The 14303-nt window shown below is 49.4% G+C and overlaps 1 protein-coding gene across 1 annotated transcript; it reads left to right on the top strand.

Annotated features, from left to right (window-relative positions):
- Positions 1 to 556: 556 nt before the first annotated feature.
- On the top strand, positions 557 to 6637 carry SRSF3 (serine and arginine rich splicing factor 3). The gene is made up of 6 exons (XM_023942329.2): positions 557 to 689; positions 1443 to 1650; positions 2543 to 2677; positions 4879 to 4917; positions 5509 to 5595; positions 5845 to 6637. The coding sequence occupies exons 2-6, from the start codon at positions 1445 to 1447 to the stop codon at positions 5870 to 5872; spliced, it is 495 nt and encodes a 164-aa protein (XP_023798097.1). The 5' UTR covers positions 557 to 689; positions 1443 to 1444; the 3' UTR covers positions 5873 to 6637.
- Positions 6638 to 14303: the final 7666 nt, after the last annotated feature.

Genomic DNA, 14303 nt, shown 5'->3' with positions numbered 1-14303 from the left:
GTTTAATTAGAGGTTAAAACCCATTGTACATACAACACGTACAAACATCATGTATGAGTGAGAGTTTGGCAAAGCACATCAACAGTACTGTGTATCTTAACTAAAATTCCTCCATTCAGATCCTCTCGTCTTCTCAAGCGCTAAAAAAAATTCAATTCCGTCCTTTGTGCCTAAGTAAGCAAAACCCGGACATAAAATTTACCAAAAACTCTGGTTTACAGCAGTTTGCTCAACACACTTACTGAAAGCTCACGGAGAAAAACGGCTCTGAGAAAATTAACGCGTTCATAGGTACAAACCCTACCTGGACGGACCTCATCAGGCCAAAGACACAAGGAAATAAACTTTATTTTTCATGTTAGCCAGAAAAGCAGCACTTCTGGGGGTGTTACCGCTCCCCGACTGCAGGGCCCGGGCGGGGCAGCCTCAGAGCTCCCGCCATTATCGCCAAAGTCCCACCCACCCGCGCGCGCGCGCAGTGACGGTATCTGTCAATCAACGCAACGACGCATTGTGATTCGCTGACGCATTGCATCACGTGGGGGCTACTGGCCCTATATAAAGACGGGCGGGGCGGTTGGTGGCCGCCATTTTGTCCAGTGAGGAAAAGCGGAGCTGGGGTCTCGCTGAGGGTCGAGTCGGCTGAGTTTAGCGCGGGCTCCCTTCGCGCGGCCTCCCTCTGAGCACCGGTGAGGATCTTCACCCCGGAGGGCGGGGGGGAGGCGGCAGCCGCGGTCTTGGTGCCCGGTAGGGCGGATGAAAGCGGCGGCGGCGGCAAACAAAGAGCAGCCGCCATTTTGTAACGCCGGGCCTGGGGCGGCGGCTGCCGCAGCCCTGAGCGGAACCGGGCGGGGAGGCCGCGGGTTGCCCGGAGGATCCCGTTCTCGGCCTGTTCCCCGCAGTGTGCGAGCTGGGGGCGGAGGTGCCGCGGGGGCGGTGTGGCGGCGTGCTGCCCGCCGGTGGCAGCGCTCGCCCCTCACGCCATGCCGAGGAGCAGCTCCGGAGCGAGTCCCCGGGCATTGCCCGCAGGGCTTGGCGGGAGATGGCGCTGCCCCCCACCCCCGCTCGTGCGCGGAACGCTCTGATCCTAATCCCGATCCGGGAACAATGGAGCCTCCCCCCCCGCAGCGCCCTCTGCAGACCCCCCCCGCGCTAAGCAGGAAGAGGGGCGCAGGGACCTCCCTCAAATCTAAGCTGTAAAAGTAAACGAAGTTCCCCGAAATAGTGAATTCTAGTCACAGTGAAACATAGCTGCTGTCTTTTCTTGTTGGGTTTTAACAGTCTTCTCTCACACCCCCCCCCCCGCGCCTTTTCCAAACAATGTCTCCATCAGAACGTATCACTGCTGAAGTTTCAGGGGGAAGCAGCCAATAGAGTGATTTCCCTTGGAAGTGAAGGAGCACATGTGTTAAATATATGTGAATTTTTTTTTCTTGTCCTAGCAATGCATCGTGATTCTTGTCCGCTGGACTGCAAGGTCTACGTGGGTAACCTTGGAAATAATGGCAACAAAACAGAATTAGAGCGAGCTTTTGGCTACTATGGACCACTGCGCAGTGTATGGGTGGCGAGAAATCCTCCTGGTTTTGCTTTTGTGGAATTTGAAGATCCCCGAGATGCAGCTGATGCAGTAAGAGAACTAGATGGAAGGTAAAACATGCTTGTGTGCTTGGCTTGGCTGGTCAAAATACGAGACATTATAGGAGGGATACAGTTCTAAATTGTGAAGCTTAAACTGCAGGACTAAGGTCTTGACACGTTTTTTATGTGCTGTTTATTTATATGCTACTGTAAGGGTGTTCTTACATTGCAGCAATAGAATCCTGGATTGGTTTGGTCTGAAAGGCACCTCAAAGCTCATCCAGTCCCACCCCCTTCCATGGGCAGGGACACTTTCCACCATCTCAGGCTGCTCTAAGCACCATTGCCTTGGATACTTTTGGGGATCCAGGGGCACCTACAGCTTCTCTGGGCAACCTGTGCCAGGGCCTCTCCCCCTCACAGGGAGGAATTCCTTCCCAATACCTCACCAAACCCTGCCTTCCATGAATAGCATTGTACTGGTTAGTTTTGCACTTCACAGTTGAACTCTCAAGTTTGAAATTACTTGTACCTCTTTGTGTGCATTAATTAAATTGCACATGAATTTACTATAAAGAGGTAAAAGTGGTCATGGAGACTCCTTTGCTCTTTCCCTGCCTGATTTACTGGCACAGCAGTTTTGAGAAGCAGCCAAACCTTTGTCTGCGAAAGAATCTCAGAATGGTTTCAGCTGGAAGCCCATCCAGTTCCACCCTCTGCCATGGGCAGGGACACTTTCCACTAGATAGACCAGTTGGCTCCAAGCCCAGTCCAACCTGGCCTTGGACACTTCCAGGGAAGGGTCCCCCACAGGCATGCTGGAGCTGAGTCTGGGCACTGTTTTTTGATGACAAAACATTTTTGCCCTTATCCCTTCTTTTCCCTTTTCTGGATCATGTATGCTTTGTTCCGTGCTGCTGTCTCCCTCTAAATGCTAACCAGTGTCACCTTCTCTTCCCAGAACCCTGTGTGGGTGTCGTGTCCGAGTGGAGCTCTCCAACGGGGAGAAGCGGAGTCGGAACCGTGGCCCCCCTCCATCGTGGGGCCGGCGCCCTCGGGATGACTATCGCAGGAGGAGTCCCCCTCCTCGGCGCAGGTACCTGGGCACAGCACAATCCTAGAGCTCTTGGCACAGTTACCACGTAGCATCCTAGAAGCAGGCTTGTTAAAGGCATGTTGATGGATGACATTCATCTATCTGATCATGATTCGGAAATGACGAATGCTAAAAAAAACCCCAAAATCACCCCCCTCCCCACAAAATCGAGGTGAACTTGAGTTGTGTTGAATGTTGTTGGCTTTTGTCCTTAGGTGACTGTGCAGTTGGTAGTCAGTGTCCTCTGTCCTGGGCTTATCCTCCTTCCTCTTAAAACCTGCTCATCTTCTAGTCACACTTTCCCTTTCTTCCCCATACTTCAACTTAGGCTGTTCCTTTCCTTTACTCCATAATGGCAGAACATGACATACAGCAGTTTAGCATTTCCATACCAATGGGTTTCTCCACTTCGTTTGCAGAACTTAAATACTTCCCAAGCAGGCAGCTGTTTAATAATAGATTAACAGTTGCTTTAAACATCTAGAATCTTGACACTTTAGTGTTAGCGTGGAAATAAAGCATCATGTGACAATCCTGTCACTTGAGGTTTGCAAACCCAGCTCTCTAGCAGATGGCAGGATTTTTGGGAACTGGCACGTTCTTGGACCCAGACTAGTTTGTCTGGCAGTTTAAGTGTGCACCGTGGTTTTTACAGGACTCAGTTTGCCTGTGGCAGGTGAGTGAAGTCCTCCTGAGCCAGGGTTTCAAGCTTACCCTTTTGCTGTTGAAAAAAATAACACATTAGGAGTATTTGTTAGCTAATAGATGGTTGTACTGATGGCTTGTTTTTCATTTTTTTTATGCTTTTTGGTCCATCTATTAATAAAAATGAACCCGTTACAGAGTCACCATCATGTCTCTTCTCACCACCCTCTGAGTCTGCATTAGCCAGCCAACTAGCCCTTTCAGCGTCATGTGACCAGCGCGCCCCATGCAGCTTGGCTGGTGTCGTTTCACATGACCCAGGCATGGCCAGTCGTCAGGTTGCACCGCCCTTTGGTTCCCGAGCATGCTGTTTTCTCTCAGCCTTCTCTCCAACCTTAACCAAATCGGCAGCAGCCACCTCGACCGCCCACACATTCCCGGCCAATCAGCTCAGCTGTTTATTTACCAAATGTCTTCACAACAACTACAGCAGCAGCCTTCGGCTAACAAAAAAGCAGGAAAAATCCACAACACCCCCTTCGCCAACCAACTAAATACAACGCAACATCTGGCAAAACCTTTTCAGCAAATTCTTCTTGGCAGTCAGTCCGGCAGCCTCACCTCACCATTTCTAGCTTGTTGAAACCAAAGACTTGTAAGTTTTTCCTGCTTATACAGTTTACTGCTGGTTAAAATAAGGAGTAAGCGGCTTATAAGTAATTACTTTTCTCAATCAAAGGCTGGCTGTGCATAATTGAGTGGTAACGTACATATGTTGCTTGAGAAAACTTTTAAGGGTGATATGAAAGCTCTTACACTGTGAATAATGTAAAAACCAGGATATTTGCATGTGAGATGCCAAACTAAATTTTTAATGAAGCTCTAACAAATGTAGCTTTTCCTTGCCAGAAAAAAAATCCTATCACCTTTAAATGGTTTTACTAACAGTTTTCAAAACTTAAAACAATTACTTTTTGGGATGAACTGGGCCGAGCTAAGGTTATATTTTTAATTTTTAATTTTTTATAAGAAAATAGTCTAAACACACTCTATGGCATTAAAAATGACAGTCACAAATATGCAGTTCTAATGTAGCACTTAATGGCATTATCAATATTGACACTGAGCGCATTCTCACTTTTTTTTTTCCACTTGATATCTCTTATGTCTTGTTATGGACCTTTTTTGCTTGCATGGGTTCCAAAACATTTGCTCTGTGCTATTTTTTTTTTTTTTTTTTTTTTTTTTGGAACCACCTGTGGGACTTTGGTGTGGTGTCCTGGGCAGTGTATTTAGTTGAAATGGAAAGTGTTGCATTGGACAACTCTGCTCTGACGCGTTCTTAGTTAAGTGAATTCGTGGTTGGAAATGTGCTGTTCACCCTGAACTTGGTTTTACTGCCTAATCTTTCCATGCCTTTTACTGGATGATGGATGCCAGTTATTCTTGGCACGTTCCCTGGGCCCAACAGTGAGTTTGACAAGTTGGGAAATGCCTCACCCCATTAAAGCTCAAAGAATGGATAAAGTGCCTCACATTTTGTTTTCTGGTTCTAGATCACCACGAAGGAGAAGCTTTTCCCGGAGCCGCAGCAGGTATGAATCCCGTCTTTGCCCCATGGACTACTCCAGCCTGGAGGGTTGAAAAGAGCAGCCCAAAACAGCTCCATGCGTGGGCTGTGCACAGTCAGTAGTTTGGTAAAAGGGAAACAGATTTGTTTGTCATATTGCTTGCCTGCAATTACTGAGCTGTTTGAGATTCCAAGGATAGCAGTGGAAGGATACTGAGAGCAGAAGTAATTTCCTTTCTGTAGCTGCCTGGGGTCTTCTGTCTGTTTTCCCCAAAGTTTAACTGTTAATGTGTTACTCGCAGATACTGTAAGCATAGGATCATGGAGCCCTTAGGTGGGAAAAGACCTTTAAGATTTGAGTCCGGCCATAAATTAGAATGTGATTAAGTGGGATTCTGAAAAAAACCAAACTTCTGCAAAGTACTGCATGCCTGTTTACAGCTCTTGGCTCAGGAATATTATTCTTCCCTCAAGAAAGGGTTAATAGCAGCATGGGTGACAGGTTTCCCCTAGTTGAATAGTTAGAAACCTCCACTCCTGAAGGGAAGCTCCTCAAGGAACCTCCTTGGCCTGATGAGGCTTTGCTCTGATGATGTGATGTTGTGATCTCCACCAGGTCCCTCTCCAGAGACAGGAGAAGAGAAAGATCACTCTCACGGGAGAGGAACCACAAGCCTTCTCGCTCCTTTTCCAGGTCTCGCAGGTAAGAAGAGTCTTCAGTGTTTATGTGTTCTGAGAAAATGCAAAAATGACTTTCTGTGCCTTGCTGGAGAATCACCTGTAGTGTCATAGGAGATTCTTCACCTTAAACAATAATATACTCTGTTTTAGTCAATGAACAGTATTTTTAAAATGCTCAAATATCACCTGCTGATTGTGGCTGGGGGGGCTTAAAGGAAAATGTGCTGCTCCTGACATCTGATCCTAACCTTACCTGTCTGTTGTTCTTCAGTCGCTCCAGGTCAAATGAGAGGAAATAAGACTGTGGGACGGAGCTGTGTACAGGAAGTCATGAGATCCGAGGCCAGGAGTATGTACAGAACATTGTTTTGTTTTGAAACTTCATAAAGCTTGGTGCATTTTTAAAATGTTTTAGCTGTTGAACCTGCTTTGTTCTTTGTATCTTGTAACAGGTGGCAAATGTAAAGATGTGAATCTGTATATGGTTCTGAGCAGCTCCTATGATTTGTAATATTAATGGTTTTCCAATGTACCATTAGACGCAGGGGGGGTGGGGGGTGGAATGACAAACAGTCTGTGTTGTGTAGCAGGGAGAGCTGGGCTGGGCTGGGGCTCAGCTCGAGCAAGTGTGCAGGGATAGATGGTGTGTTGGGATCAGGCCATGAGCAGAGCAGGATGTGGGTGCTCCATAGCCCATCTGGGAAGGAGAGTAGTGAGCCAGTGGCATGGGGAGGGAGAAGATTGGGGGCTGCAGCTTCATCCAGCGCCAGTTCTGACTGAGCTGCTTTATATTCCATGAAATAAAACTTTTTAGCTATAGGGTCAGTTAATTTTGTACTTGGTGTGAGTAGAGTCCTTAATTAGATGATTGTTGGTTGACCATGTATTCCAGAAGCTCTGAATAGACCAAATCCACAGCAGAACTGACACCTGGAGTGGATGTGTTGTGTCTAATGGTACATTGTAAACATTAGTTATTAAACATTTCTTTACTGTACAAGAATTTTCATGTCACTTGTAAAATGTCTTTTGTGAGATCCTTGGGATTAAAGTTTTGGTTACAACTTGTTGTTCAGTATTTAACTTTTCACTGACTGTGACAGTCACCCCACCTGGCTGGAACACCCGTGAAGTGTCCAACACAGCTGTACCTGCTCACCTGTCCGGGGTGAGGTGCAGTCTAATCCCTGCTTTACAGGTTCAGCTGGGGTGGTCAGTAGCTGATGCCACATGACTTCTTGCCTAACAGTGAGCCCTGTGGTGATTCCTTGGAACAGCAGTTAAAGTATTCTTCCTATCTCCCTTTTGGAAATTGCTGGTCTGGAAACCAAAATGTACCCTTGAAGATTCACTTCTGGTAGAAATGGCTGGAGAGCAGGTGGAGCTCCCACACTGCCCAAGGGGCTCCCTTGGACCTGTATCCATCCCAGAGAAGATGTGCTCCATTGGTTCAGTTGTGTGGTTTAGATTAAATCCCTCATGATAAACACTGGTGGTGGAGTTTCCTTTGCTTGGTGGTTTCCCGGCTGGGACAAGGATGGTGAAGCTGTAAGGGAAGGATGTGCCAGTGCTGCCCCCTTGGCTTGCTGAGCTCAGTGTCTGGATTGATTTATCTTTTTAACGACTTAGTGTTACTTACAGTGGGACTGGGTCTTGAAGAGCTCTTCTAGCCTCAGTGACTCTGAGGTTCTGTTGATAAGTTAGACTGTGTTGCCCACCTGGTGTCACAGAAGTGCAGGGTGGCCGCAGGTGCTGTGAGAGGCACTCACTGCCGCAGCTACCCCTGGAGCAGGATTCACAGGGGGCCGGGAAGGCCCAGGTGCATCCTCGGCTTTGTGGGGCCCATTTCACCTGGAGGCAGAGGGAGCAGCGGGTGGAGCCTGCTCGGGCCGTGCAGCGCCGCCGGTGCCCGGCAGAGGTCAGCGCGGCTCTCCGAGCCCGCTCACTTTCCAGACACCTCAGCCCAGCTCCGGGCCCGGCGGCGGGGCCGAGGGGCTGCCCGGGGCCCTGCTCGGCTCTGCTCCCTTCCCCTACGTGCCTCTGGCAATGTCCGACGTGCAGAAGGGTCACGGCTCGCGGTGCCTCTGCCGGCACAGACGTTCCTCCTGTGGTTACCTGGGGGAACAGTGAGCCTTCAGTAGTTCAGCTACTGCAGGGAGAGAAATCTGAAGTGCCAGAGACAGTGGGAAGCAGGTTGTGGTTTTCATATGCAAGAGAGTCTTGCAGAACTGGAAGCATTTCAGTTTCAGGTTTCTGACTTTTACTCCTCAGCTGAATGAAGAAGTTGCCCCTTAGATCAGCAGTGTGCTGGTTTTACATGTTCAGGTGGAGTTTTGAAGGGGAGCACAACAAACAGCTTCTGCAGAAAGATGGGACATGTATGAATATGTATAAACACTGACTGGACAGCCCTACCCACAGGCCATAAGTAACCAAGAGCTATTTTTGATCTACCAGTACATTCATGGATTTCAGGCAGCCCCTTCCAATCTGAGGGAGTGATCAGCCTGGGATTGTTGTGTTTAAAAAGTTTGCTCTCAAATTAACTGTACAAGGAAGTGTTGGTGTTCTAAGGCCATGGACATCCCTTGCCTCTTCTCAAAGATTCTGACACCAGGAAGAGTCATTAAGCAGTTTGTCCCTGCCAGGGTAGGACAGAGGGACACTATCCAAGGCTCCTTGGCAGAACCTCAGCCACAGCTCTGCTCTGGAGACCTGGGACGATGGAGCAATTGCTGCTGCCTGACACCTTCCAAATTGTTTCAGAGCCTGGTTTCATGGTGCTAACAGTAATGATTTATGCCGTGTTTCTAATTTGGGGAGAGGTTTAACTGTGCCTGCTTCAGGCAGAAGCATCCTGGGGTTAATCCTTGGAGATCCTCAGCAGTGGCTGAGCACATCCCAGTTATTTTGTACACTCTCCCTGGGGAGAGCATTGTGTGCAAATGGGCTTGCAAAGAAAAGGATCTTGTTTTTTTTCTTTTTATGTACATGCTGCTCCTTGTTTATGACCAAAGATCGCGTTAAGAATGTGCCTTGCACTTATAAAGTGGAGAGGTTAAGGAGGTCCTTGCTTTTGTTGGGATTTGTTCCACTGGCCTTCAGTTGCACTGGTCATGCTTGGGTGAGGAACTGTGATCCTCCCAAACACTGACACTGCTTCTGCTTGAGCTGCTCCACGTGCAGGATGACATGTCCATATGCATGTGTTAGGGCAAAAACTGCAGAAAAGAAAGGCTGACAAATAATGTTAGAAAAGCAAGGAAAAAAATCCCTTGAAAAATAAATTACTTTTGGTCTGTTCCACTCAAATTCACCAGGTTTTAGGGTACCTTATCCTTTCAGAGCTGACCCTGTTCAGAAAGCTGAAGGGAGCCAGTATGGATCATACCCAGTGTTGATTTCAAAGCTGAGCCTAGGGAAGGATTGCTACTTCCCTATGCCAAATCCCTGTCCAGAGGGTGCAGCCTGGCAATTTCTGGTTTCTCCTCTGTTAAGTTGATTTGCTTCCCCTCTAAGAGCAGAAAAAGGCTGCAAAAGTCCAGGAATGTTGCTCTGGGAAGGAAGAGCATTTTCATACAAACAGGTGTGCTCTGTTACCCCCTCATCCTCCAAACCCAATCTGGTGCTGGAGCTTTGCTCTTCTGTCCTCCAGCCACAGCGGGAGCTGCAGTGTGTTACTGATGGAAGGGCCTTGAATTTCATCCTCTGCCTTTGCATTTCCTTCTTTTTGAAGTCAGAGAAACCAGAGAGATGCCACACAGTGCCCATGGATTTTCTGCAGCAGCCTGGGCTAGGTTATACTTTGTACCTCTGAACCTCTCCTGCTTTGGTGGGGGATCTGCAGCAGAACCCAGTGCTGGAAGGGTGTTTTGACCTATAGATGTTTTCAGGGTTTTGTGTTTATTAGTAGAATCGTGGAATCACCAAGGTTGGAAAAGCCCTCTAACATTGAGTCCAGCCATTCCCCCAGAAGTGCCCGAGCACTTCTGCAGCTTTTTGCTGCTGTTATCTTTTTTTTTCAGTTTACAGTTTTACTTTCATTTGCCATGATCTCATCACCATGAGCTGCCTCAGTGTCACCTCCTCATACAGATCCTCAAAGTAGCTGCAAGTTGGACATACTTATTTCTGCTGGATTTAATCCCTGTTCCTGTACCCATGTTCAAATCCTGCCCCAGAAATACTGTCCCAAAACCTGAGCTGCAGTCCCCACCACAGATCAACCTGCTCTGGTGCTGTTGTAGTGCAGTCTCTTGGTTGGAAAACAAAAAAAAACCAAAACAAAAAACAAAACAAAAGAAAAGAAAAAAAAAAAAGAGAAAAGCCTGGAGCATCAACCCCTTTTGCAAACAAAAGGCTGAAGGGCAGGAGTGCAATTCCAGTTGCTCCGGTTCGACCTTAGCTCTGGCATGGGGTGATGGCACAGTGCCAGGACTGTAAAGAGGCAGGTCCCCACTGCCCTGCTGCTGGAATGCAGCTGCCTCCAGCTTCACACCTCAACCTGCCAGAAAAAGGCAGAATAAAGCCGATGTTTGCGTGGCCATGCTTTGCCGAAGCAAAAACCTTATCCCAGGCTCTCAGCTGAGGGGTGTCCTGGCTTCCTTGAAACACCATCACTGGGGCTGCTCTTTTGTTTCTGCAGTTTCACTGGGGCATGGTCATGAGTTCCTCTGTTATTGCCTTTCAGACAAACATGGCTGGGGACTAAAATAAACACGGGATCCAGACAAATATAAAATAGACATGCAAGAGGAACGCTATGTTCGTTCCCAAGTGATTCATTTGGCTATTATTTAATAATTTAGTGGCTGACATAACTTGGAGTTGAACAAATCTTCACATTGATTCGGGTGGTGTTTCTGCTTGGTCCTCTAAGTCATTTTAGCCGTCAGATTTTCTGTGGGAGTGATCCCAGTCAGGAAAAGGCAGGCTATGTCCTTCCCATCTGGATCCTGTCACCATGTCCAGCCGTGTCACTCCACAACCTCCCTGTGAGGAGATTCCTCCTGCTACAGTCACGTGGTTGTTCTTGGGCATTTTGCTGGATAACACAGAGGTTGGGATGTGCCACTGCCTGATGCCACCCCAGAACAGCCCAAGGTGTGTGACAGGCCCTGGGCAGCCCCAGCGCTCTGTCGGGACGGCACTATCGGGGTGCAGCAGTGGTATCAGGGTGGGGCACTGTCACCCGGGCTGTCGCTTGGGAAGATCACCCCTGCCAGCTGTGAGAGAGGCATTATCTCCTAGTGGGCAGAGGCGGCTTAGAACATGAATATCAGAATATGAATATTCAAAAATACTCAGCCGGAAGCCCTGGCACTGTCTCAGTCCTCCCTGCTGATGGAGGCTTTGCTGTCAGTGTTTGATACAAAGTGTTTGCAGGCAGTGTTTCACAGAATCCCAGAATAGTTTGGGTTGGAAGGACCTTAAAACTCATTTTGTTTCACTCCCTGCCATGGGCAAGGGCACCTTCCACTATCCCAGGGTGCTCCAAACCCTGTCCAAGCTGGCCTTGGACACTTCCAAGGCTGAGGCAGCCACAGCTGCTCTGGGCAACCTGTGCCAGGGCCTCATCCTCATCTCAGGGAAGGATTTCTGCCCAACACCAGTGTTATTACACCTCCTGCTCTGGGTGCTGCTCTTCCTGGTGCTGGATTGATCAGCTTTTCATGCACTTGTACTATAAACTTTGTGGGAGGAGGTTGCCCCAGCTGGGGAGATAAGCTCCAGGTGTGGTTTGCTGCCACTCCTGCCAAGCTGTCCTTGCAGCTGCCTGGCTGACACGTGCCGCTCAGAAACTCGTGGAGGAAACTCCACCAGATTTGGAGTCAGGAGTTCCCCTGTGCAGGGAATGTTTGACAGGGACCCGTGGGGTATTTTTTTATCTATAGGTATTTTCAGGGTTTCATGCTTCTTAGAATCTTGAAATCATTTAGGTTGGAAAAGCCTTCTGAGATCATAGAGTGCAAGTGTTCCCCCCAGCACTGCCAGGTCCAGCACTAACCCATGTCCCTATGTGCCTCATCCACACTTTTTTTGAAATACTTCCAGGGATGATGACTGCCACTGCCCTGGACAGCCTATGCATGTGCTTCACAACCCTTCAAGGTGAAGGAATTTTTGCTAATATCCAACCTAAACCTTCCCTGGCCCAGCTGAGGCTGTTCCCTCTCCTCCTGTCCCTGTTCCCTGGCAGCAGAGCCCGACCCCCCCGGCTGTCCCCTCCTGCCAGGGACTTGTGCAGAGCCACAAGGACCCCCTGAGCCTCCTTTGCTCCAGGCTGAGCCCCCCCAGGTCTCTCAGCTGCTCCTGGTGCTCCAGACTCTTCTCCAGCTCCATTCCATTCTCTGAACATGCTCCAGCCCCTCAATGTCCTTGTCATGAGGGGTCCAAAGCTGAACACAGTACTGGAGCTGTGGCCTTAGCAGTGCCCAGCACAGGGGCAGAGCTGCTTCTTAGCTTTACAACACCCCTCTCCCTTTGTCTTCCTCCTGCTCCCTTTGTGAATTTACAATTGATAATCTATAAATCTCTCAGTGTTCTGCAAAGCTGAGGTTTGTGCAGAGGTGGGAAGGGCTCTGGTGCAGCATCACTGGGTAAAGTACAGAACATTTTAAACCCTGTTTCCTCTGTGCCACTGCTGACCACAGCTCCAAGTTCCAGCAAATTTCCTTTTTTTTTTTTCTGAAACTGAAAGATTTTTATTTTGGCACCTGGAAACTCCCCGACTTTAATCTCTGTGGAACTGGGCAGAGCCCCTCTAGTGTGTGGAGTATGTCCAACCCCATGGCGCAGCTCGGGGGGCCAGTGGGGTGAAAGCTGCCCCTCCATCCCCATTCCCAAAAATCCTGCTCTGCCTGACTGACATGGAGGAGGGAAAGTGCAATTGATCCTTACCCCGGTGTCAAGGTGGTGGCTGTCATATCATCACCTCTGCCTTTATTGCCATCTCAGCTGTCCCCTCCCATTACCTCTGCTCTGCTCTGGGCTGTGCAGGAGTCACGGCGCAAGGCAGGGCTCTGTCTGTCCGTCCGTCCGTCTGTCCGTCTGTCTGTGGTCTGCGTCCTGGTCCCGCCCTCCTACAGATCCCATTTGTTCAGGGTCTGCCTGCCCCTGGCTCTGCCCCTTCCCTCCCGCTGCCCACGCCCAGCCCCACTCCTCGCCCCCCAGCACAAGGGCAAAGTGAATCAGACGCTGTGCTCGACTGGGGCATTCCCAAAAGGTGTGACTGGAGATCCCAGGAGATGGTGACACACGCTGAGCCAGCGGGTGTTGGGATGGGCAAGTGGGCCAGCATGCACGTCCCAGAGCCCGGGTTTGTGTGGGACAACCCCAAACTCCCAGCACTTGAGAGTGGAGATGCCCCATCCTGGTGTGTGGGTGCTCCGGGCAGAGGGTGCCCCATGGAATCGGGGTTGTTTCAGAGGTGAAACAACTCATCATGAGCATGGTCAGAGCTCCCCATCCTCACCTCCTTCTCACAGCTATAAAGGGCCAGACCGAGCTCACAATGGATTTCAAACCATCCCATGGCTTGGAGAGCAGCAAATCCCTCAGCAGCAGCACCGTGCCACACGTGCTGTGCATTGGGAAGAAGCTATAGCATCCACTGACAACTTCCACGGGCTGAGCTGCCCCAAGGGCTGGGCACCCTTGAGCTGCATGGACAGCAGCAATCCTGCCCCACGCTCCCTGCCCTTGCTTATCCTGCTGGGTGAGGTCCTCTGTTCCTCCCCCTGCCCTCACTGAGGTGCCCGTGGGCAAGTGCTGGTTGCAAAGTAACCCTTTTGGATGGACCCTGTTCCCTGCAGGAAGCGCTGCAAGAGGCTGGAGCCGCTCGCCCCCGTTCCCAGCGGGTGTCTGTGCCCCCTCCGGGCATCTGCCCCGTCCTGCCGAGCTCTGGGCCGTGGGCAATGAGGTGGAGCAGCAAGGGAATAAAGGGGCAGCCGGGTGCAGGGTTTGGAGCCAGGTACTGCGGCCGCCCGGCCGTACTCTGAACAATGAGGCCTTTGCTGCCAGAAAAAAAACCCCACAAAGCTTCCAAGCTGCTCATGGAAAGTCAGTGAAGCAATTACGTTAATGACTATGAATGGGGCTAAAAACAATCTTGGATGAAAATGAGTGAGGGGCCGAATGAAGCGACTGATTCATAGCCCGGCTCCCACATCCAGGAATATTTCCAGTAAGCAAAGACCTTGTTTTAGGACTGTCTCATCCCCCATTTGTGCTTGGTGGGACTCTATTTCCACTCTGCTGGGTCTGGTGTCTCATCAAAATGCCTTCATAAATGGGGCAAACAAGGGCTGGATATGGCAGGGGAACAGTCAATTAACACGATCCGAGTTCTTTTAGGGGCAGAGTTAATCAAGCATTCAGCGTTTTGTCATTCTTGTCTTTCTTTCCTGGGAAAATCCTATTAGTATAAAATCACTTAATTGGGCACTTCAAAGAGCTGATGGGAAAACAGGCTTCGCTGGGATATAAACGCCCTCCAGCCGAACACTGGGTTCATTTAGACTTCTGCTGGAGCGTGAGGGTTTCATTAAGAGCCTTTACGATTCCCACTTAAAAAAGCTTGTTAGCAGAGATAATAAAAAAAACACACAGAAAAACTCTTGGTGATTTGAAACTTGCTGAAGAGAGTTTTTAGTTTTTAGCTGGAATACTCAGGACTTTGTCACTGGCAATCTGCTGTCCTGAGTCGAGCAATTTCCACCTGCCTGGGAT

The sequence above is a fragment of the Cyanistes caeruleus genome, chromosome 24, assembly GCF_971803275.1.
Source record: "Cyanistes caeruleus chromosome 24, bCyaCae1.hap1.1, whole genome shotgun sequence".
In the NCBI taxonomy this organism is placed as follows: Eukaryota; Metazoa; Chordata; class Aves; order Passeriformes; family Paridae; genus Cyanistes; species Cyanistes caeruleus.
The sequence above is the reverse complement of the archived record's forward strand: the minus strand, read 5'-3'. Positions and strand labels throughout refer to the sequence as shown.